Source organism: Carassius auratus, chromosome 41, assembly GCF_003368295.1.
Source record: "Carassius auratus strain Wakin chromosome 41, ASM336829v1, whole genome shotgun sequence".
Lineage (NCBI taxonomy): Eukaryota > Metazoa > Chordata > Actinopteri > Cypriniformes > Cyprinidae > Carassius > Carassius auratus.
In genome coordinates this window covers 8,656,465-8,681,803 of record NC_039283.1, presented here as the reverse complement: position 1 = coordinate 8,681,803, position 25,339 = coordinate 8,656,465, and the positions used below count along the sequence as shown (strand labels likewise).

The 25,339-nt window shown below is 38.1% G+C and overlaps 1 protein-coding gene across 1 annotated transcript in view; it reads left to right on the top strand.

Moving 5' to 3' along the window:
* The window catches only part of ascc3 (activating signal cointegrator 1 complex subunit 3), a 184,131-nt gene that overhangs the window by 48,567 nt on the left and 110,225 nt on the right, over positions 1 to 25,339 (top strand). Inside the window, exons 7-10 of the mRNA XM_026228825.1 lie at positions 3,778 to 3,913; positions 5,114 to 5,239; positions 18,349 to 18,552; positions 18,971 to 19,111. Coding sequence (XP_026084610.1) covers positions 3,778 to 3,913; positions 5,114 to 5,239; positions 18,349 to 18,552; positions 18,971 to 19,111 — 607 coding nt within the window. The remainder of the gene's footprint in view (positions 1 to 3,777; positions 3,914 to 5,113; positions 5,240 to 18,348; positions 18,553 to 18,970; positions 19,112 to 25,339) is intronic.

Genomic DNA, 25,339 nt, shown 5'->3' with positions numbered 1-25,339 from the left:
TATCTATAGTAGTAAGATCGATTCCATGCGATATAATTAAATCTAGTGTATGATTAAAACGATGAGTGGGCCCGTTGACATTTTGTTTGACTCCAAAGGAGTTTATTAGGTCAGTAAACGCAAGTCCTAATGTATCATTTGCATTATCAACATGAATATTAAAATCTCCCATGATTAGCCCCTTATCAACTGTAACTAGAAGGTCTGAGAGGAAATCTGCAAATTCTTTTAGGAATTCTGTATATGGCCCTGGTGGTCTATACACAGTAGCCAGAGCAAGAGATACATTAGATTTCTTTTGCATGTCTGACAATGTAACATTTAGCAGAAGTATTTCAAAAGAGTTAAACCTGTATCCTGTTTTCTGGGTTACATTGAGAATATCACTATATATTGTTGCAACCCCTCCGCCACGACCAGTCTGACGGGCTCATGCTTATAACAGTAGTTTGGTGGAGTCGACTCATTTAGACCAAAATAATCATTTGGTTTTAGCCAGGTTTCAGTCAAGCAGAGTACATCAAAACTATTATCTGTGATAATTTCATTTACAATAACTGCTTTTGGTGTGAGTGATTCTAATATTTATGAGCCCAAACTTTGTTTTTGTTCATTTACTTTACATTTTTCTGGTTTAATTGCGATAAGATTTTTTCTAGATCCTACATTATATTTATATTTTGACCTCACTATTCGGGGAACAGACACAGTCTTAATAGTTTTTACAGTGCAAGTACTTTTATCATTTAAGCGGGTGGAACAAAACTCATCATAATAGTTATCTGAGAATTGTTTTACTAGTCACAATGAGCGAAGTGTCTTGGAGATGTTGTCAGAAAGCAGCTCCGCTCCGATTTTGGTGTAATCCATCAGCGCGAAACAGCCTAGGACGCTCCCAGAAAAGATTCCAGTTATTAACAAATAGCAGTTTCTGTTCTTTACACCATGACAACAACCATTAATTTAAAGCAAAAAGTCTACTGAACCTTTCGTGTCCTCGTCGATACGTGGGCAGTGGTCCTGACACGACGATCGTCGCCATGGGCGTCGTGCTGCGAACCGTCTCGATAAGGCTGCTGAAGTCCCTCTTCAGCGTCTCCGTCTGCCGCAGCGTGGTGTCATTAACCCCGGCGTGAAGCACGACCGCTCTGGGGCTCTCGTCGGCCTTCAGGATCGCGGGTATCTGCGCAGAAACATTGAGAACACGAGCACCAGGCAAACAATGAGTGTGCACTTTACCTTCGGCTAACGTAGCACTTACGTGTCGGATGATGGAGTCTCCGATGATCACAGCATCGCGTCCTGTCTCGCGGAGGGGAGCGAAGCGTTTCCGGATGGAGATATCAAAGGCAGGAGGGGGAGAAGTCGTTGCCCGAGACCCGGCTCGCGTCCTACGCTGTGGATGCACCCAGGGTCCGTGGTGTCCCGGCGTCGCAGTGAAGGACATCTGGGAAGATCGCTCTCCGCTCTCTCAGCTGGGCCAGCCTTACCTCCAGGTCGCGAATCTGCTTCCCCATGGCCTCGAGCTGCACAGAGTGGAGACATTCATCCACCATTAAAGCAAGTAACAGTGAGTACAGCAGTCGTAATGTGTGTGAATAGAGTATTAGCAATGTAAGCGCAGTTAGCAGCAACAACGTTTGTTGATGCTAATGGGCTAAAAGCTAATAGCGGACCCGGTAGATCAAAATAAAACTAGTGATAGCGAGGCGCTCTGATTGTTTTTGTTTGTAGAATACAATAGAGGATATATTCATGTTATATAAACGGAAACGATGATGTATAAAATTGATTTTTAAGTTAAAAATAGTCAATGAAAAGAATATAGTGACGGAGCTCAAACGCAGTATATAGCTTGCATACAACTTTGTCTCGCGGGTCAACAATTTTACCTCACTTTCTCTGCTGCGGTCCAGTTGGGCTCTGCACTTGCTGGCATCTTCCATGAAGACGCGTCAACATTCAGCAGTGATAATGTGCCAGACAGTGCGACTCCTGTGACCTGTCCCTGAACCCTCAGGCGCGCTAGTGTGCCCACTCGCAAAACAGGAAACCACGCCTCTACTACCGCAGGCGTTTTTTTCCACATTTTTTTATTTATTCGAATATTAATTTTCACCTTCGAAATTCGTTTTTTAAAAACTATTTGAATACATATTCGAATTTAGAATATTCGTTGACAGCCCTAGTGTATAGGCATGTATACTTATCAAGTTCTGTCATGAAACTCTACATGGGTCCTCAGTGTACATATTATTATTGTGTTACAGCAGGTTTATTTAGGTTGCTGTCTCTTTAAGTCCTCATGCACGGATCTAACTGTCCCACGTAAATTTTGTTTCTTAACGGTTTACATTCTGCCAGTAGCCTATATACTGACAAGGGGTGTAAATCAGATGGTTTGTCACGATACGATATGATACGATATCAATACCTCAAAAAATTATATGATTCGATTCATTACAGGAGTATATCGATAGATATATATATTGATATTTTGATATTATATATCTGTTTTAATCTATTATATATCTATTTTGGCTATTTATACTACAGATATCGATATTTTACGTATCGGTCCATATCGATGAATTGTTACACCCCAATACTGACAGTGTTTAGTATACATAGACTGTTAACATGAATAGTCATCAAGACGGCATTTTTACATGACTTTGTATGTAGTTGGCCGCTTACACTCTATAAGGCACAAAACAACTTCATTCTGTAGTCACGTCCTCTCAGTTGTGGCTCTATGTGTGCACGCTTTGGGTGTGAGCTCACAGAAAGGGTTTCACAGAGAGCGCGCTTGTACTGAATTGAGCACTTGAATGTTTAAAATTGTATGACTGAAAAGCATCCAGTCTTCTTCATTAAGTCTTTAAAGTAATTTAGGACTTTTTAACTCATTTAAGACTTTGACATGGTCACTCATCAGAAACATAATTGTGTGTGTTTTTGTCCATTAAAACGCAAAAGAGATCTCGGTACTACTCTACTGGTGTGGTCTGAAGCAGCTTTCTGTGCGTGTGCACGTGCTGGATTCCTGTATTCACAGAGAGCTGTTTCACAGACAACGTGCCAGTACCCAATAGCTTCTCTTTTTGCGTCTTATCCAGACTGATAGCTTATAGTCTACTGTGAAGGATTCAAGGAAATAAAAAAATAAATTATATATATATATTTACATCAAGTGTTTGAATGGTATAGTAGTGTATATTGTTATTGAAACTTCATAATGTTTCACTTGATTATATATTTAGTCAGGAATTATAGTCTAACTAGAAAAATGTTTACACTTTGTGTAAAAACTAGTCCAAGTATTTATATTAGGGCTGCAACTAACGATTATTTTGATAATCTATTAATCTGACGATTATTTTTTACGATTAATTGATTAATCTTTAAGTACTTATACTTTTGCCCATTTTTTCCAATTGAATTATTAACAAAGGGTCTTTATCATTCAACATAGACTTTTAGAGATTTTAACCATTTTAAAGTATGTGCATAGTGTCCCATGGACACTTTAGGTTTAACGTCTACAAAAGTTTTTTTTTTGTTTTTGTTTAGGGGTTTAGTGTGATTTGTAACACCTTTCAAAAACAGATGAATATTTTAAACTGCTCAGAACATGTTATTAGTCAGTTTTAGCAGATGCATCTGCTGTCATATTTTCCTCAGTGCTAACTGAGACAAAATGGTGCTCTGCATTTGATGGTGATCTCTATTGTTTGTAAAGTTTGTGAAGATGTGACAATCTGTGTGTTCATGTAGGGAGCAGGCCTTGCTGACTGCACGCCGTTCTCCAGTGTTAGGACGGCACAGAGAGTATGAACGCATCCGTTACCCTAACGTTTATGATTCTCATGCCGAAGCCATCAAGACTTCAGCATTCGTCGGAGGAGCCAAGGTAAAATCTCGCCCGCTGCTCACACACACGCCACTAATCTGACTCTTATATGTGTAAGACACAGAGGAAAAATAAATCTCCGCTCTTAAATACAAAATCTCTCCCTAGTGCTTTGTTTACTCAGCATCATGCCAATCTGCTCAATTATATCACATCATCACACACTAGATTACCTACAGCCTTTGTTTTTAATCCAGTTTTTATGAAGACTTAATTAAAATTCCTGCTGTAGGCCATCTTCCAGCGATTGAAATGAATTCATTTGGGCCTCATCTTTTTCCTGCGGGTGGGGAGGAACAGGTGGTTTAGAGCCAGGGCGACCTAGAGCTTTTTTATAACAAAAATGTATAAGCAGCACAACTATTTTCAACATTAATAATATGAATAATTATAAGACACTTTCTATTATGTTGAAAAATCAGCATTACATCACAAGAATAAATTACATTTTAAAATACTTAATTATTTTAAATGGTATAATTGTATATTTAAATTGTAAAATTCAATAGTATAATACATTGTGTAGTAAGAATTTAAATTGTAAATGATTTTAGAAATTAAATTAGCTTTTTTTATTGTATTTTGATCAAATAAATGCATCCTTTGTAAGCTTTAGAGGCTTTCTTCAAAAACATAAAAAATAAAATTCTTACCTACCCCAAACTTTTGAGCACCACTAATAATAATTGAGCACTATTTGAATGCTCACAGTAACAGTTTTAGCTCTGAACAATATGTGACTAAGATGAGTAGCATTGCCAGATACGATGACGTGTGGAGTTGTCTTCTGTGATCAGCAGCTGAATATGACACATTCTTTCGGCATATGCTCTCGGTTTGGTGAAAATTTGTTGCAATTATAGGAGCTGGAGGAAATGCAGCGTGCTAAAAAAAGATATTTATTCTCCTATTTCTATAAATGATCTTCATTAAAGAGTGTATAGCAACCGCAGCTCAACCCACTGCTTTCCACTACTCAAAGGAATGTGCTAGTTGGATTATGACTGCTATTTTACAACTAAAGCACATTTGTGAAGATTTTTTCAGTTCATCTCTGCTGTAATAAAGCACACTGCTGGCCGCAGCCCTTAACATTGGTCTTCACTGTTTGGTTGGAGACGGTTGCCGTGAGCTAATGCATGACGAAGGTTTAATTGTATGTGTTTTTGTCTAATTATGTCCTCTCCGCTGTGCCGGCAGATGCTGCTGCCTGAGGGTATCAAAAGAGAGAATAACAAGATGTACGAGGAGGTTGAGATCCCCCCCAACGAGCCCATGCCCATTGGCTTTGAGGAGAAACCAGTGCTCATCTCAGAGCTGGACGAGGTCAGTGGCTGCTATTTACAGCTGTTGACATTTATCAATGCTTGTGTTCACACTCCATGAGCTCTTCTCAACTAATCACACTCATTTCTCCTATTTATATTGATTGATGGCATTATGCCTAAAATCTCCTCCACATGATGTCGGATGCAGCATATGATGGTTTTGCAGCAGTGGGTTATGTTGGAGTGGAGGGCTGTCTTAATTTGTCTTAAGCCAGCTGGCTACATAGCAGCTCAAAACGCTTTGCACTGATGGAAGATGTTCCAATTAAATTATAAACTGGTACAAATATCATGGGTACAATTTGGTTATAAAGGGATGGACACGGTCAGCAACAATAGTCAGGTAGGCTGTGGCGTTTAAACGATTAAACAAAAATATCCCCCACTCCAATAAATCCCCACCACATGTCTGAACCACTGATACAAATCAAGGATCCATGCTTAATTCTGACCCTACCATCCGGATCTTGCAGCAGAAATCATCAGGCCAAGGAACCTTTTTCCAATCTTCTGTTGTCCAATGTTTGTATATTAGCATATTAAATCTTTCTTATTTGCCATCATAGGAACCATATTTAGGAATATCTTGTTATAGATTTTTGCTACTATTGCTCAACCCTAAACTATCCCTATCTCAGCATAATTTCCCATTTATTGAACAATTCAATGAATATTGACATACATTTCCTCATACAGTCCAATTGTATGACTTCAGAGGACCTGGAAAAGTAGCATGGAAGTTAAATGTGCATTTTAAAACAATTTTATAGTACTTATTGGAATGAAGTACAGTTAATTTTATGAAAAGAGCAGACTGAACACATCCCTCCTTTAGCATACAATACACCTCCAGTTATTACCATTCATCCATAACTTACTAGCCAACTCAATGAAAAAACAATAGGAAAACATTTCTGCTTCTCCTGAATATAAGCAGAATTTATATTTGGTGGAAAAAGATAGGGCTGAGCGATATGGAGCAAAAAATATACCTCAATATATTTTGCTATATCTCGATATACGATATATATATATATATATATATATATATATATATATATATATATATATATATATATATATATATATATATATATATATATATATATATATATATATCTCGATATCTTTACAGGAAAAATAACCCCCCAAAACTACTGTAAAAACAAGTATGCCAAATATTACATGTTTAGGGCCCTATGAAATGTTTTATTTTTTTCTTCACCATATGTTTTATTGTTATCTAATTCTGTGTTTTAGCATGTGTAATTATTTAAATGCATAAAAACAACTTAATTTGTAAAAAAAAATTCTTAAAATAGCCTTATATGAAATGTTTTTTCCCCCCTGAAATTCTGTGTATTTACATTTTTCTGGTAATCAAATGAAGACATAAAACATTCATTTATCTTTTAATTATTGAAAATTAAGCAAACTTTATTTTTTGGTAAACAAAGGGGATTTACTATTAAAAATAAAACATGGAAGAAATGTTTTGTGACGTGCTTCTGCACCATTCATTAACACAGAACGTGCAGGATTCATATTTAAATAGACTGTTCCGTCTTAATATTTACTGATATAACTCCATATTGTGATTTGATGTGAGTGCAATGCCCTACGTTTGATTACTTCATTCAAAATTTGACAAATTCTGTGACATTCCATGTTAAACTGTAAATTCCGTTTTTATGACAGGATTCCGCGATTCCCTCCGCGTTTTCTGCATCGCGGAAATTATACAGTAGACATCTGCATGCTGTTCGCCCAATGACTTAAAATCGAGGTTTCTCCATATAATGGAGCCAGTTGTCCTGTTTTTTTTTAATTTTTTTTTTAACTAGTTCTGTAGCCTCCGGGCTGGTTGTGGACGACGCCATGTTCAACGCGAGGGGAGGGGGAACAAAAGCAAGGAGGCGGGGGCGAGCACAGCACAGAGAAGACAAACAAGCAAAGTGGCGGAATCAAAATTAAATATAAACAATATATCGATATATACGATATGTCAAAATCCATATCGTTTTTAAAAAAATATCGAGATATATTTTAAATATCGAGATATCGCCCACCCCTAGAAACAGATATTGTTGTCACAACTGTCACGTTCAGACCAGATGTGATTTGACCATGCTTACAGCACTTGGGTACCAGATGTTTTTTCAGTGACTTTATTTCAAAGAAACAGTACTTTTCACATCCTCACTAAAGACATGATGTCCATCCAACCCTGACTGGCTTGTAAAAGCCTTTCCTTCCTTACAGGAGTCCAGATCAGAGAGTTCTACAAAGACCAACTTTAGCACATAGTTTAGCTTGATTTTGACTGGAAAGGGCACAGCAACCTCCTTGCAGAGCTAGAGGACATGATAACCATGGCTTATTCAAAAGCATACAGACTTTACTGTGCGTCTCTTTAATTACAGTCATCAGCGTGTCAGTCAGTATGACAGCCGTGTGGTCATGCCTGAGCTACAAGGTGTGTTCAAATTCACAAGATCGACGAGGGTGAAGTCTTGAGTTTAATCAGATTGATTGGTCATGCTGCTGGGTTGTTTTTTGTTGTCTTTGTTGTTATGTGAGGCTCATCTGTTAATGGGCTTTAATTCATCAGTCAGTTTTTAATACACTTTTCCTCACTAATAACGTTAGTCAAGGGTTATTGACCCAAATACAGACAAAACGTTCACCATCTCTCTTACTTTTACAATCAAATGGGTTGTTATTGCTAATTTACCTTTAAGATGTTTATAGAGAGATGATTGGCTAACCTCAAAATACTGGGAGCCTATAGTTAAAACTGGCTTTGTCTGAAAGCTGTATAAGTAAGAAGGGTGGTAATATGTTATTTAGGTTCATATTAATAATTTCCAATATGAGTTGGGCGCGGCTGCTTTTAAAGGGGGGGTGAAATGCTCGTTTTCACTCAATCTCCTGTTAATCTTGAGTACCTATAGAGTAGTACTGCATCCTTCATAACTCCAAAAAGTCTTTAGTTTTATTATATTCATAAGAGAAAGATAGTCTGTACCGATTTTTCCCGGAAAAACACGACCGGCTGGAGGCGTGACGTGTGGGTGGAGCTAAAGAATCACGAGCACCAGTAGGCTTTTGCGTTGAGAGCATGTGGAAACTGTGACATTACTGTGAGGAAAAAACCATCATCCAAAACAAACCATGGCTAACAGTCAGATTCAGCCGTTTATTTATGATCCAGAATCAGATCCCGAGGCTGAAACTGAACGAGAGCAGCAGCAGCAACGACTCGCCCCGAGCGGGGCTTGAACCCGGGTCTCCGATGGGAGGCGGCACACTAACTGTGCGTTCACACCGCCGGCGTTGAGAGCGTCAAAGCGGCCGGAAGTCATTCATTTTCAATGTAAGCTGGCATCGAGCAGCGACGAGGAGCGGCGCGGCGCGACTTGGCCGTTGAGAGCGTCGAGGAGAGTTGAAATCAAGGCAACTTTATGGTAATGAGCTATGACGCGGTTGGGCAGCAACCAATCGGAACGTAGAAGTCCACCGCTTGAGAGGATTCCAGAGAACGCAGCTCCGACCATTAGTTCCCAAGCACAATGGAGGACAGGTTGATTATTGCTGTTTCAAGTTTGCAATAATCTATGAGGTGTCCCTGTTTGCGTACAGGGACATAAAAAATAAATTAAAAGTGATACGTTGACCAAGGTGTCTGAGATTTGTTAATTTTAAGTAAAGGATCTTAATATTTCGTCCACAACAATATGTAATGAGGTTAACTTATAACGTTACCCTCCTTGTGGTTAGTCTGCACGAGATCAACAAGCTTGTTTGCTTTGCGGCCACTTTAAATACAAAATAAGCATTCGATCTACGTCAGAGCGTCTAAGCGCTCACGAATCTTTCTGCAGCGTCGTGAGCAGAGCGGCAAGAGCGCTTTTTGACGCTGTCGACGCCGGCGGTGTGAACGCACAGTTACAAGGAGGCAGAGATATTTGAAGCAGTTTTACTCACCGCCTGCGGTTCCAACACACAATCGTGACCCTTTTTCTTTGGGATTGCATCATCCTTAAGAAATAAATGATACGCAAATCCGTCGTCAAACTGGGCCTTGTTTGTAAAACAAGCATCTTCGAAATGAAGGGAACGAACAAAAACACTTGCACAACTCCGTTGATGCTCTGTAAAAATAAACTCCATCCACTGGTCCCTTAATGCTGTTTTTTTTTTTGGTAATCTGTGCAGGGTTGTCTTGCCCTGGCAACCAAAAACACACTTCTTTTGTGACTTTTCGCGACGCTCTCGCTCTGATCAGTGAATCGCTCTGATCAGTGAAATGTTTGTGCTCAGCCTACGGGAGTGCGCGCTCTTCCGGCAGAAGTGCCTCAGGACCCATATAAGGAAATTCCGCTCCATCTAACGTCACACAGACTCATACTCGAAAAAAACTTTCCGAAACTTGTGACAAACCAGAAGGAGTATTTTGGAAACAAAAATACTCCTTCAAACGTACAACTTAATTTTTGAAACTTTGTCCATGTTTAGCATGGGAATCCAACTCTTTAACAGTGTAAAAAACTCAGTATGCATGAAATAGCATTTCACCCCCCCTTTAAAATATAGGACAGCATACACCCAGCAAGTTTAACTCATCATATTGGGTTGATTCTTCTAGTTAAATTGTGACCCCAAACTAAAAAATAAGTCACCAAAAGAAAACTACGATGCACAGAATCACAATGTTCCAGCACCTGCTTTTGTGACGAGTGCAGTTTCACAGAGATGGAGAATAACTCATCTGTGGTGACTCAAGGACCTTGTCTGTTTTGTCACAAGTATGCTTGAAAAAACAAATGAACAATCCATTATCGGATTTATTAAAAAACATTTCATTTTCAGTTTAAATCATGTCTTTTCAGCAAGGCTTTCCTCTTCCGAACACATTTGGAATGTAATACAACATACTGTAGATCTGAACGAATCTATCAAAGCTCTCAGCATTTTAATCTTCACAGACAGAAGCATCTTTTCCATATTCAGACATTTACGTTTGTCTTCCTGTTTGTTTCCAAGTCCACTAAATGGCCTGCAGGTGTTTGTGGAATAGCAGACGTGGCTGGAAGCTGCAGCTTTTAGCGGCTGCCACTGGTGTCAAGCGTAATAACTGCTCTGAAGCAGTGTTTAAAAGCAGGAGGGGTCAAACTTCTGCCCTAACGGAGACAAAAATGAGCTTGACTTGCCCCCTGTCGGCCACTTGAAGAAGCAGTTGAAAAGTGAAAGCAGATGAAATGTCCCATCTCCGTTGTTATCACGTCACAAGATCTCAGATCATGGCTCATTTCATGTGTGGATAACACAGAGGACGTGATCTGGAATCAGCTCGAACTGAGGGATTGTGTTTGTGTGATTCAGAGAAGAGCCAGCAGAAGAGGGTAAATATAAGAATGGACAGCACAGATTTATTTTCTGGCCCCTGTGGGGCTCATTTCCAGCGTCGTGTTTCCTCTCTTTCAGGAAACCATTAATTAAAGCGCCAAGCTTCACGGCATAATCAATGATGCACCTTTTGTCCTAAATTTGGCTGTGTATTCTTTTTGCACTTTTTTCCTTTTGTTTGTGTTTTTGTTCTTTAAGAGACTACAGAACTATACATCACAGGTAAAGTGAATCTCAAGCACAGAACTAGTACGGTTCCAAACGTGTTTCATCACAATCCCCTTGTCTTTTGGGTTTGATTTTGTGGCACTCGTGTCTGCAGGGTGAACGGATCACTCTTCGTGTCTGGAGCGAGCGACAGAGATTGATATAAGCGGTGTGAATTAGTGGGAGTGGAGAAGTGCCTCTATTCATTAATTAAAGCCTCCGCAACTCAGAAACAAAGTGCTTTCCTTTTAGAAAACAGTGGCGTGAAACGACTAATACATCTTTATGTGCTATTAGGGTCTTTTGAGCAGCTGGCCTGGAAACTTGTCTGTTTTTTTTTTTTTAAGTGCTGCACGATTGTCATTTATTGAAAGCCATAATGGGCAACAGAGACACGGCCGCTCAACGTGTGAAACATTAAAAGTGGGGAATTTATTAGGAAGCCTTTTGACTAATGAATCTCAAGCGATGCTGTTTGCTGTACTCGCACGGTTACAGCATTTCTAATTTATGAAAGAAATATACGAGAGCTGCCTCCACAATGAGAGAAAATCAAAACACATCCGCACTTCTCTACATCAGAACGTTGTTTCATAGCGATGACATGTAATGCTGTTATTGGTGGAAGTGATACAAACGTTTGTTTACCTTGGCATGTAATGTTGCTAATAGCAATGCCGTTTGTTTCACCTTAAGATTGTTCAGCGAAAGTCTTTTTAATGAGTCTGTCTGTAGGTAAAATATTACTATTTAACTCGTCAGATTATTTCTAAATAAATTCAATTTAAATTTAAATTAAACTTTAATGAAAATTGAACATTAGTATTATTTAATAAAAAAAAATAATGTATTTACACCATTTATACCAACACAAATTTCAACTAAAAATAGAAAACCTTTTATGCCTATTGGCTGTTCATTTACACACAAGGGTTTGAAAATCTGTGCATACTAAAATATCTGGTTTTGCATTTCTATCATTTGCATAAACAAACAACATTGACTGGAAAAAGAAAACCCCTCATTACTTTTAATTATTTTGTTTACTTGAATAATTACATGAAAGCTCGAAGCGGTGTTTACCAAATTGAATAATAATTAATTATAATTAAGAAAGTTGTTTTTATTTCAGTTATTACTAATTATATGGACATTTTAGCCCATTATTGTTTATGTACCCATTTATTTATTTCTCCTGTGCTATCACATATATTTCAACATTACACTGGTATTTGTATCACCCACTAACATTTTAATAACATGACGATGTTAGAAATAAATAGAAATAAATTAGCATTTTAGCTCTAATTTTAGTAGATGTTGGGATTTAATAAATTTTCTCTCTTTGATTATTGCAAGAAATTCACTAAAATAATAAGCAGCGATATAAGCAAATGCTGTGCTCCATAGAGAAAGACTAAAAGAGATATGTGGCATTATTACTTAACACAGATTTTACTATGGCAAGTACTACGAATCCTCCTTATATCTTGTGATGCATAAACCATTATGATTCTAACCTTGACTGTGTAGTGATTTATTCTCTTTCATTTGACTGCAGTACATTTTTTATGATAGCTGACTTTCAAATGTCATTGTTTGCAAATTGAATGTTTTATCTCCAGCTTGTTTTTCCCAGTAATGCTGTGAAAACCAAAATTAACACAGATGCTCTTTGTGAATATATATATATATATATATATATATATATATATATATATATATATATATATATATATATATATATATATATATATATATATATATATTAGGGCCGGGACTCGATTAAAAAAATTAATATAATTAATTAGAGGCTTTGTAAGTAATTAATTGAAATTAATCACATTTTAATCGCAGATAAATATTTGACCTGAGAACAGTGAGAAGTATTTTTTTCACATGGATTTATAGTATACCATTGATTAACGACTAAATGCATAAGCTTAAGCAACAAAATATTGTTTATTTTTGTTCAACCAAGTCTAGCAGACCAGTGCAATTTTTGCCATGAAGTGTAGCAATAGCATATTTAGAAACAATTTAGAAATAGTACATTTCAGAAATTCAGGAAGCTTATAGGTGCTGGAACCTTCTGTAAAGTGTTTTTTTAAGTAAAACACAATACTGTCAATTACATTCAGAACATTGGAAACACTGACTATTAGAAAACATCTCTCTGTTGCTTCAGAGGCCATAACATACTAAGTCCAACTCTCAATAACCTTGGCCAAAACAATAAAGAGTTCAACATAAACTGTTGCACCAACAAAATAATACATAGTTCAACATAAAGTGTAAAGTCCACGCTAGCTGCTATATGTTTTGCGTTGAGGTTATACTTGAGGCTCGATGTGCTGCTGCGGTGATGTGCGAACGCTAGTTGGTGCTCCAGTATAATCGGTCCGCCGAAACTCATCCAGTGAGAAACGTTCCGCGGTGCAAAAATAAGTTATTAAATTAATGTTATTAAATCCTGTAATTAATTAATCTTAGTTAACGCGTTATTTTTGTGTAATTAATTAATCTCAATTAACGCGTTAAAGTCCCGGCCCTAATATATAAATATATAAATACATGTCTTAATTTTGTGCAGCTGTGCTGTCGTTTACTTCATTTTCATATATATGCTCTCAAATGAGAATACTAACAAATTATGCTTTTGTAATGAATATCCAGTGTCATGCTTAAAATGGAAAATAATAACTAGATTTACATTTCTGAAGGAAATAACAGTGCTTGCAAAGCAAAATAAAAGAATAAGGTTAAAGTTTTGGTGATAAGTATTGTATTAGTCCAGTCTTCTGCATGCCACTTAAAATAATAGCATTATATAATATTATATAATATTAGATTATTAATTTTACATCAATGCAAATGGCTAAATATTTCCTGACTTTGTGAAGTCAGTTGTCTCTTCTGGAGCTAGCATGTATTTTTGTGAGCTTCATCAAACCCTAATTTACAATATCTATAGATTCATAATAATTGGAAAAGTACGTGGAGATTGTATCATCTCCTCATCTGCATGAGCTGTTTGTGCTCAGACACCAATTATTATTTCTTGCGACTATATTTGCAGCTATTTTTTGAATACGCAGTGGATTACAGATATCTTCAGTGATGTGAGTCAGGTTACGAGTGTTTTCTTCATTAGCTGTGTGGAATGGTAAACGTCTCGGCTCTGGAGTTTGCAGTCTGCTCATAGTACACACTGAAACAGAGAAACATCGCTGATTAATCCCCCATGATTCCTGGTATTGCGTTAGAGATCAGTTTTTAATGGGCGGAGCTTCAGGTTCTTGAGAAGAGTTCCTTCATCCTTTTTCTTAACCTCTATGATTCTCTGTAGCTCTTCCAGCAGGATAAGAGAAATAAATGGCCCTCCTATTTGCTGGTGCTGCACCTGTCATTTTCCAGATCCTTTTGAATGTGTGTGTGTATGTGTGTGTTTGTGTTTGTATCTCTGGAGCGGGTAATTTTGTGCTCGAGGCGGGCAGATAAGCCGTTTGCTAAAACTAACAATTCAAACTTGATCATGCTGTCAGTTCAAATGGAATGAAATGGAACCAAAAAGTAATTAAAAGGATAGCGTGCAAATGACAATGATATCTTTTAGCTTTCTATTACCAGCGCTGTGAATTTAATTATTGTGGCAGCTTCAACAATATTGTGCACACGTTTGCACGCATAAACACAGACTTGAAGTTAAGCAAGGCTCTTGCTGCCTTTCTACTGAGCACTGTGCATTTTTTACTCTCAGCTTTTTTAAATCCAAGCCAACCGGTACAGGTATTTAGATGTTGCTGTGGAATGTTTGCTGGGGGCTATGTTGGTCCAATTAGTGTGTTTAAAGTCACGGGTGAGTTTCTGCTGTTCCCAGCTCACCCAGTCAGCACATATGGCCGAGGGCCCTTCATCCACAGCGTTAATTAGACTGTCAGGATCTATCGGACTCACTGTGGACTCTCTCCTCCCCCCACGTACAGGTGGTCAGATCTCCTACAGTTTTAGAGCTGGTACTTAGCACCATGCACTCGCCATATGTCCTGTAAAGACAACTTTTATCCACTTTCACTCCTTTGATTATATCATCATAATATCTCCAGATATATTTAGCGAACCGAAAGAAATGTGCTTTTGTTCCCTGCGTTAGAGAGAAGGAAACGTGGTCAAGTGAATTGCTGGCTCCCCGCTGATATTGGTTTTGCTCGCCGGCAGTGCGAAGAAACGCTGTAAAACCGTCAGAATGAAAGTGTTAAGGGTGCTCTGGGCACAGACTGTGAACAACTTGAGCACTAGTTGGTGTAGGAGTCGAATGAATCGCTGTCCTGGAAACCATGCCATCGCTGCAGTATGTGTGATTGGTACATTTTGATGGAACAAGTACAAAAATAAAGTATACAAGAAGCTAATAGAAGTATATATACAAGAAGTATATATAATTAGTTTTAAAGGGTCATGTCAATTGTGAGATCTTTGGAGATAAAAACAAACAAACAAAAACAAAAAATAACATGTACTATGAATACTTTCAGAACTGGAAACTTCCTCAATTGTTGGAGAAAGAGCTTTTATTGGAGCTGGAATGCAAACATTGATTTCATTGATGTCCGGAAGTTAAGGATGGATGATGACCCACCAACATTTACAACATCTATTAAGCACCATTCATTTTATGGGTGATTGGGAAAGGAAGCAAATGAAAATAATAAATAAAACCAGCAATTTTGACCTTCTCGTTCAACACAGTGAAGTTTGAATTTCGCTGAAATTCACCATTTACACCTGTATTTGGTGTCGTCCACTTAGACTAGACCAGTAGGTTTAAAAAAAATAAATAAATTCATTTTGATTAATCTTTAGCATGCAGTTTTTTTTTCATCAGTTTTTGGTGAGTGCAAGTTGTAGGTGAGGTGTTGAAAGCAGTCCCCTATTACAACAAAATTTATTCTAATCCTGAGCTCACACTTTGGTGATGTAAACCAGTTCCAGTCCAAGGGGATTTAAGTGCTTAGGTCCAGTTACAACTTGATGTTTTTGAATATGATTCATCAGTGCACCATATGAAAAAGGAAAAAGCATGAGCCTTTTTAAGGAGTAAAATATTTTAAGGAGCAAAGATGAGATTGTGCTTTCAGGTGCAAATGATTTTAGCCACTTGAGGTTTTGAATGGGAGCCTGGTGTGAGCCTGGTGTTAGATTTACCCCCGAGCCTAAAACTCAACGAGCTGAAATGGGCCTCCAGTGTGGCAATCATTCCACTCACACACTGTGATGAAAAGTCCCGTTTACTGCTGCTATTTCTGCAGCCAGTAAAGAGAGATTGAAAACCCTCCTTTGACGTACAGCTCACTGCGAGTTTGTGACTAGTTTTAAAACGTGCCGTGCACTATATGGGTTGACTGATGGATTACCTGAGGGCTACATTGGTGTGCGGAGTGTACAATAGCACGCGGGGGACCACCCTGACCCACGTCATGTTTTCATGTCGTTTAATGAGCATTCATCACAACACTGAATGCGCTTCAAAAGAAAATAACCGAATGCGAGACATTTTGCGAGATCATTAAGTAACGGCAACTCCATATTTGCTACATATGCACATTACTTTGAGGTGAATTTTGGGGCATGCATACATTTGCATTCATTTGCATGCTTAAGGGTGTGTGGGGACACTGGCAGTCCTTTACAGACAAAGCTGATAAATCAAAATGAAGGGGACTCTTAAAACAAGTGCTGCAGTTTGGTTACCATGGTGATACAACCGTTCAGTGGGATAGGAAGAGAGCTCTTAATTACTTATGAATATTTATAAGTTGGTCCTCTGAAGACCCACCCTGGGAATATAATGGGTCAGACTGGCTGGGGTTGATGTTGCCATCCTGACGGGTGGCATAGAGGAATACAACTACTTCTCCTGTTTTCTCAGAAAACACATGGCACGCAGCTGAAGGTGATGTTATATGGAAACACCCATCACCAATGAAGCGAAAAAAGCTTTCGGATATTTTTCCCCCCTTCTTCTTGGTAATTGGATCCATTTGAGCCATTAAAGCTGATGAAGATGAGGTCTGTTTCAGAACCTTGTGAGCTGCTTCGCCCATCTACTGCCTACTTAGGCATCTTCTTTTTAAGGCAGGAACTGAACTGAAACTGACTGATTTGGATGTTCTTTTTGTGAAACTGTTGATTTGGGCGTTCTTTTTAGGTAGCAACTCAAAAAAAAAAAAATATATATATATATTGTTTTTGAGGCACTACCTAAAAAGAACGCCCAAATCAACAGTTGGTTAATACCAATTATCATTAGATTTGAAAAAAAAGTAATTAACTTTTAATGGTGTTTTGCAATTTAAATGCATCAATAGGTTCCTAACAGTGAACTTGAGCTTAAAGCCTTCACATCCTTGACCAGTTCAGTCAAAAGTGGGTGCGGACTTCTTACATAAGCACAAGCCCACAAGACAACAAATCTCTGTTGTAATGATGAAGTTCACAACTGCATAACATTCCTAAGCTCTTCTGCCCAGAAAATCTGTATGCAGTCAGATCTTTACAGCTGTGCTTCGAAGCGTCATTCAGCTATTAATTATCCTTTCTGTTTGGCTTTGAAATCAGCTTGACTTTGAATCAAATCTGAGCCCTATAATAACTCTCTCGGCCTAATAGTTTTTCTTTTAAAGCATGCCATAGCAGAAAGGTAAAACAAGAGACTGATAGCATTGCTAATGAATCCCGATCCCCTGATCCAAGACACAGACACAGGAATGAGGGATGAAAAAACCTGGAGATGGTAGATAGAAAGAGACAAATAATTAGAACCGTTCTAGATTTGTTTGACTAAATGTGCCTTTTGATCTAATAAGCTTGTACAATGCCGCCCCACTTTAATGACAGCTGTAGTGAAAATAACTGTACTCAGCAGTATCCATAAAGTACTAGGTGGCTTTTCATCTCTCATCAGAACTTTGTTGAGATGGATGGCTGTCACCCCCAGTGAGATGTTCATAGTCCACTCTATAGTACTGGTGGTCTTTTGCAAGGTTTTAATGTTTGAGCCCTCCGAGCCCTCTGTATACACTCAGCAATACTTAAAGGTATTGAAGTCCCAACAGTATCTAATGGAGAAGCACTTGATCTGACAGCATCAGCAAAGCTTCTCGTTTTCAGCCAGCACTGCTTTGGGGTTCAGTATCCTTTGACTCTGGCTTACAATGATTGATTAATTTAGATAAAGTCACGGATGATTGCCTTGTGGGCGATCGGAGTCTCTCATTAGCTGTGTATTAAAATGGCTTCATTACGTTTTGGCCTCTGGTGTCTTGTCATTTTGACCGTATGTGTCTCCATCACACATGTGGCTACACCACATCTGCTACACATAAACTCATCTTCAGTATCTTGCCTTGAACAGGTTCATGCCATTTCCAGATTTCCACATCAAAATCTTGTTGCCAATGGGCCATTGAAATGTTCCTTGTGTTTTTGCAGATTGGCCAGTTGGTGTTCAAGGGCATGAAGCGGTTGAACAGAATTCAGTCTATAGTGTTCGAGACGGCCTACAATACCAATGAAAACCTGCTCATCTGTGCCCCCACCGGTGCCGGCAAAACCAACATTGCCATGCTCACCGTCCTACACGAGATCCGCCAACACCTGCAGCCTGGGGGAGTCATCCGCAAGGACCAGTTTAAGGTAAACAGACAGTCATAGAGACAATATTGTTGAATGAGCTGTTGGCTTTCTGGCAGCCAATAACTCATTTCCGCACCAGTCCATATGCCTCTGGTACAAAATGACCCGATTGGATGCGTTTGTTTAGTTTATGTCAAGCAAGGATAGACTTGAGCATTAAATATGTGTCAAGAAGTTTTATCGTAGTTTGGAGATGTAAACGGATGCATTGTCTCGTGAAGTGCATTTTCACACGTGCATGCCAGCGTCAACAATGATCGACAGTCTTCATACATCACTATTAAACTCTTACTTTAAGCAGCCAGCTTCATATTTCTTTGTAAATTGTTATTTGTATTGGTTGCCAGGGAACAAATGGTACTGTGGTGTTTTCTCATTTATCATGAGCATGTCCTGTCTCTCTTTCCTGCCTCTATAGATTGTATACGTGGCTCCGATGAAGGCCCTGGCTGCTGAGATGACTAATTACTTCAGTAAGCGATTGGAGCCTCTGGGCATCGCTGTCAAGGAGCTGACGGGAGACATGCAGCTTACCAAAGGAGAAATCCTCCGCACTCAGGTAACAAAATGGTAACGGATGCACCTTTGGCTTTTATAATATTGGACATTGGCTGGTGGCAGGTAGATTTTGTTTGTCTCACTGGACTTGGCTAACCCCAACCCCAAATCATCATTGACTTCATCTGTTGTCTGATGCCTGGGGATGGTCATACACCATGATTCTGTGAGACTCTTATTTCCTGAGAAAATGCTGGTGTAAAGATGTTGAGGTTGGAGTATTGTAGGTGTCAAAGATCACATGTGGTAGCTGTAGGGTGGTAGTTTAAATCCTGCAAGGGTTGATCCTTAAAATATGCCATTGTGTCCATGATCAAGAAGCTTAACCTTGGGTTACTCAAGAGGACTGAGCCGGTAATATGCCTACAATGGTAATTTAACAAATTAAATTTAGACTTCAGCTGTGTATTAAATAAAACAAATATATAACACCGTTTTAAGACTGCAAGCCCCTCACTTTTAATTATGACTTTATATCACATAGACTTCCTTCACCCTTCATCCAAACATTATTGCTCTGAAACAAATTACAGATTTTTTCTGAATGGAGATGTAAAGCCAAATCCTGCTAGAAGGAGTCCATGAGGTTGTGCTCTTATAAAGCACTTGTCTCGTCTCACCGATCAATATGATTGTGTAACAGAGACACGTCCATTTGTAATGCTGCAGCGCGCACAGTTTCGGACCAATAGTTTCAGGACGGAAGTGTATATGTTTGACACGCAGTGAAGAATACAGAATGTAAGCAGTGATTCCCTGCCCTTGCCATTATACCAGCTCCCAAGGACTGTAAAGTGATGATGCACTCTGTTAAAGTCTTTAGAAAATTTATTCTGTGGTTTAAAACTTTGGTAGGACTTTGTTTTACAGTGAGTGCGCTTGTAGTGTAGCTACCAAGGATAAGTAATTTAAGGAATATAAGGTAATTACATGGCTTAATGTTGGGTTTAGGGGCAGGTACAGGGTTAGTACCTAGATTTTACTCGGGTATTGTAATTACTATAGTAAGTTCATGGTGTGTACATTAGGGATGCACCGGTTGACCGGCCATAAATCGGAACCGGACGGTTTTTGCTTAAAAAACGCGATCGGTAATCGGCCGATTTTTCCGGAAGTTCGCTCGCGTGCACAGACTACATTGTAATCGTTCGCTATGTCATTTGTGTGGAAGAGTATTTCGAAATCTGTGCGCAGGACACGGGCAGCCGATCAGTACTGGAAATGCAGAGCTTCATGTCTGAGGCACAGATAGCAGGAAGCGATCAGCCGTTGGTGTACTGACGCACAAATAAGAGCCTTTCCTGCACGCACTGAAGCTGCGCGAGCGTCTACTGTACCGGTCCGCGCCCTGAACACGAGTAGACCATGAAGAGATGTTCAGATCAACTTCTCACGTGTTAGATGAGAAATGAAACGTACTAAACTGACAAAAGTGAAATGTTTTTTTTTTTTTTTTTTTATTAGAACTTGCATACACGTTTGAAAAGCCAGAAATAAACGTCAGTTCTGCTTTAGGATGATTATTTTTTTTATTTTACCTTAAAATTACATAGACTTAATTTAATTTAAAAATCACCTGCTGTAGTACACTGAAAAAAAAAGTGTTTCATTCATTCAATTAAAACAATTTAGGGTAATGATTCACATCTATATATATATATATATTTTTTTTTTTACTTGAGACAATAAGTTATTTATTTTTCACTGGCTCAAGTCAAAAAATATAGATGTGAATCATTACCCTAACTTTTATTTTTTTTTTTATTGGATGAATGAAACACTTTGCATCTTTGTTTTATTTGTACCAACATTATTTGATTTTAACATTTTGGAAAATGTATTTATATAGAATACTTTTATTTAGTCTCACTGGTAAAGAGCTTTTTTTATTTAAAACCAAATTTAAAAACTAAAATACTGAATGCTGATTAAGAAAGCTCTTACTGAATGTGTGTTGATTGTGTTGTTTGGATTGTAGAACTATGCAGTTGTTGCCTTTAATTTCACATGGTTACAGTTGATCTTTATATTTAAAGCCTCTAAAGTTCTCTGTAGTTTCAACCCAATTCAAAAACAAAAGCTAAATGCTGATGTCTGTACCATCTGTGTTTGTATTGAATGTAGGCTACTTGTTGTGCAGTAACTGCCTTTAATTTCAGATGGTTGCAGTTATTTTTTTCATTAGCCAAAAGCAAGTTTGGCCTATTAAATACCAAATATCTTGTTTATGCACACTTTCCTTCTTTCTTGTTTGTTGCTTAAAAGATTTTTAAAAAAAATCGGAAATCGGTATCGGTATCGGAATCGGAATCGGCCAGTTTGCTTGTAAAAAATCGGAATCGGCCATGAAAAATCATGATCGGTGCATCCCTAGTGTACATGCGGAGCAGGACTGTAAAATAAAGTGCTACCCATTGCTTACTGAGTAATTTTGCAGACAAACCTGGAAGTTACCATTACCGAGGTTGTGTCGACAAATACCAATAATATTTTTTTTTGTGGAAACTAAACTCTGTGACCAACAAGTTTGTGGTTCCTTATAAATGTTTTATTATTATAACCTCTGTAATCCCATTTAAACACTTATTAAAACCTTTCTTTTTTAAGATGGTAAAAGCTTAAGAAATCACACGTTCATGTTTTTTGTGTCGTAGAAAAAACAAATATCTTGAGCTTGTGTTAACTATAGGCTTTAATTCAGGAATTTAACCAAAAACCCAATAACTTTGGGGATATTGAAAATGGCAGTTCAAAAATGCAATGCACGTTGGTGGGTTTTAGGACTCATTCCTGCATCCCTTTATTCATTTGGTGTAACATTACAAATAGTTGATGCTCCCTACTGAATATGTTTGCTTTCAGATCAGTTTTGTGATGTTTCGCGCCATTATCACATTTTTCTTTTGGCCCAAATTCACACTTCCAGGAAGGAAACATCCAGGATGATTTTAAGGGTGTGAATTGCTTAAATAGAGCTTGTACCAGGGTAAGCTGTGGAAATGAAGTCCTCTTGACAACTTCTGGCCGAATAAAATTTTAGAGTGTTTGTTTATATACATGTCCAAAAAAGCTACCACTTCCTTCCACAACCATGTTTTTTCTCCATACCGATGTCCTTTTTTCTGTCTCGCATTCCCTTGCCTGAAGATTCATGCATTAATGGATAGACAAAGACTTCTACTGTAAGAGCACTTAATTGTAAAACAAGAGTGAGGAGATGAAGAATAGATTTAGAGGATTGTAGAGAACAGGAAGGATTCATGGGTCATGTGGTGTGTGGAGTGTACTATCAATGGTTGTATAAAGGGAAATTATCCTTGTGTTTTCCCGCAGGAAGCTTGCCTTCCTCGGACCACATCAATTGAGTGCTCTCGCTGTACTTCCTGAACAGCAGAGCAAACAAAGCAAAAATGAAGAGATATGAATCGAGGAGACGTGTTGTAGAATAATAAAGCATCGTAACACCTTCTCTCAGGCTGAAAGCAGTGCTTTTCTTTCCCCTCAGCCCTGAGTCTTTCAGACAGTGGCAGGCTTGCACAACAGTTTTTAAAAAAAATGACCATCTCTGCAGTGGTTAGCTGGGAGAATATCAAGTATCTTGCCTATTTTTGCAGCATTGGAGATGTCTCTGAGGTGTCTGGTAGACGCTGAGACAGGAAAAACAAGTGGTCGTTACCGGCAGACCTCACAGTTTGGCTTGTGGAGCTCAGAGACACGATGTCATTGAGCGTGCCTACTTTTTGGCCATGCACACGGCTTGTTTAGACCGTTATTTTAGTTAACTGCACATAATATACGGTGATTAACATAAGGTGGTGTGTCATGACTTGCTTAGACCCACAATGTGGTCATTAGATATTGATTGGTAGTTAGCATCAGAGCTGTATCTTCCTGAAGTGAACAGCAGGTTACAACCTAACCATTCTGTGATTTGTTGTGCCTTCCCTTTAATCACGGTGCATTCTTTCTTTTTTCTCTGTCTTTCTCTTTCCCCTCATTTATTTCACATCCTCTCTCTCATGTTCATGTTCATTCTCCTTCTCTCACAATTGCCTATTCAGATGCCTCAACACAATCGACCCAAACATCCATATGAAGCCTAACATCAACCTAACATATCCATTCCTAGCAATATATATATACCCCAGCATCACCCCCTCCTAGTGATGCTTTTAGAGAGCTTGTCATCTTCTGCTGCTTGGATCATAGAGCTTTGTCTGTCTGTCTTATTTTCTTGTTGCTATAGTAACAACTGTATAGTAAAATGCCTAATATATAGAACACACAGCTTTTCAAATGACCTTATTGAAGACTACATTTGTGCTAAATCGGTGCTAATATTTAAATAAGAGGGCATAGGTGATAAGATGGAAAAGACAGATATGCCGGCCATGATAATTAGATTATATAGCAATCAAGGATACATCAGCATGGCTAAAATTGGATAAAGGAATAACCTTGATCATAAGCATTTTGAATTATTTAGAAAGTAAAGAGAAGGATCTTCACTGTTGTAATGGTAACTAAAGTGATAGATTTTTCTTGATCCTTTGCAAATGAATTGCCCAATACTCTCAGATCAGAGGATTGAAGTCTTGGCCCTCCCAGACTGTTGTGGGAGTAATGTAATATGCAAATTGAAACTAATCGGAGAGGTGAAGGATGTTTATTCTAGAAGCACAGAGATGTGAATAGATCCTCACCAGTAATGGGAATGTCACAGAGGAAATTACCTGTTGATGTAGGAAAATTCTGTCACAAAACAGCAAACAGGACACTGAAATGTTGGTTCTGTATTGTCGACACACATAGAGTTTTTCAATTATGTCTCAGAGGAGAGCAGGGGAAAGATGTGAAGTCCAGTAGAGTATTTTTAAAGGGATATTAAGTCAGGAAATTACAAGACAGCGGTATCTGATATTTTTGAACAATGCAATAAAAAAAGAAGAAGAAAGAAAATGAGCAAGAAGCCATGTCACAGCACATGCTAATGCTGAAAAAAAGTCCTGCCGCAACATTTCTTGTCATTTGACTGAGTACATACACTGAGCATTACTGACTGAATATTTAACTAATGGGAAAAAAGTAGAGCACATCGGATAATGTACAATCCAGCCTGTCAATGTGATGCGTAATTAGTATTTGTAGTGCAACCTCTTGTTGAAATGCTTATGTAAACAGAGTATTGTTTTGATAGCACCACTGTGTTTAAACTTTTCAGGAAAATAAAACCACAAATGGTTCAGTGTTAATGGTTTCGCATATTAAAATAGGGTAAAAAAAAACACTCTTTGAAAAACAAAACAGCGCACTTCAACTTTAAATTAGTTTTGCAAATATAAAAAGTGAAATGCAGTACTCATTTTTCATTGAGGTTCACACAGAACACTGTGTGTAAAGTGTGCGAGGATATGATTGCATTGGTTTTTGACTCAATTAACAGTATTTTCCATAAAAATTTATCGTAAAGAATGCCTGAAAGAATGCCTCTTAAATAGGGCTGGGCAAGTTAACGTGTTATCACATTAACGCATTAATTGATTAATGCAATGATTACTTTATTGCACATTAACGCAGTTTTTTTTATTATTATGAAAGTCATTGATTAAATTAAATTAGAAAATATAGTACTCCGATACTACAGATAGCAGTATTGGAAATTGACGGGCTTGTGGTTAAAATGCCACCAAATTAACAAAAGCAGTCCACAAATTCAAGATAAAGGGGTAAAAAAAGATTGTTTAACACATTATTTTTGCAGCTTTAAGTATTGTAACTGTTAAGCGTATGAATGCAATTGCCAGATGCATTTTGATAAGTCTGTAATCTTCTTGCTCGCGAATTCTCTCATCCTAAACAATGAAGTGCAGGTATGATATGATGTATATACTCTTATTTACATTTTATCTGTGGTTCGTTGTTTTTTTCAGTACATTTCACAGCTTCAGTGATTATAAAGGGAGCTAGGGCTCTTTATAACCGATTCGATATGAGGCAATACCGTTTATTTCGATATACAGCAGTTTGATGCAAGCGCATCTGAAAATATAGCTGAGGACACCGACTGAGCTGCTGCAGAGAAAGTGGGTTATCTAATTTGTTTTAAATATGTGACAAGCTTCATATTAAGGCCTTTAAAAACTGGTGAGACATTTTATAGTTTTGCATATTAGTTTAAGAGGCTCGGCCCATCATATACTCTGACAGAAAGGCTGCAGGTGCAGCTGAC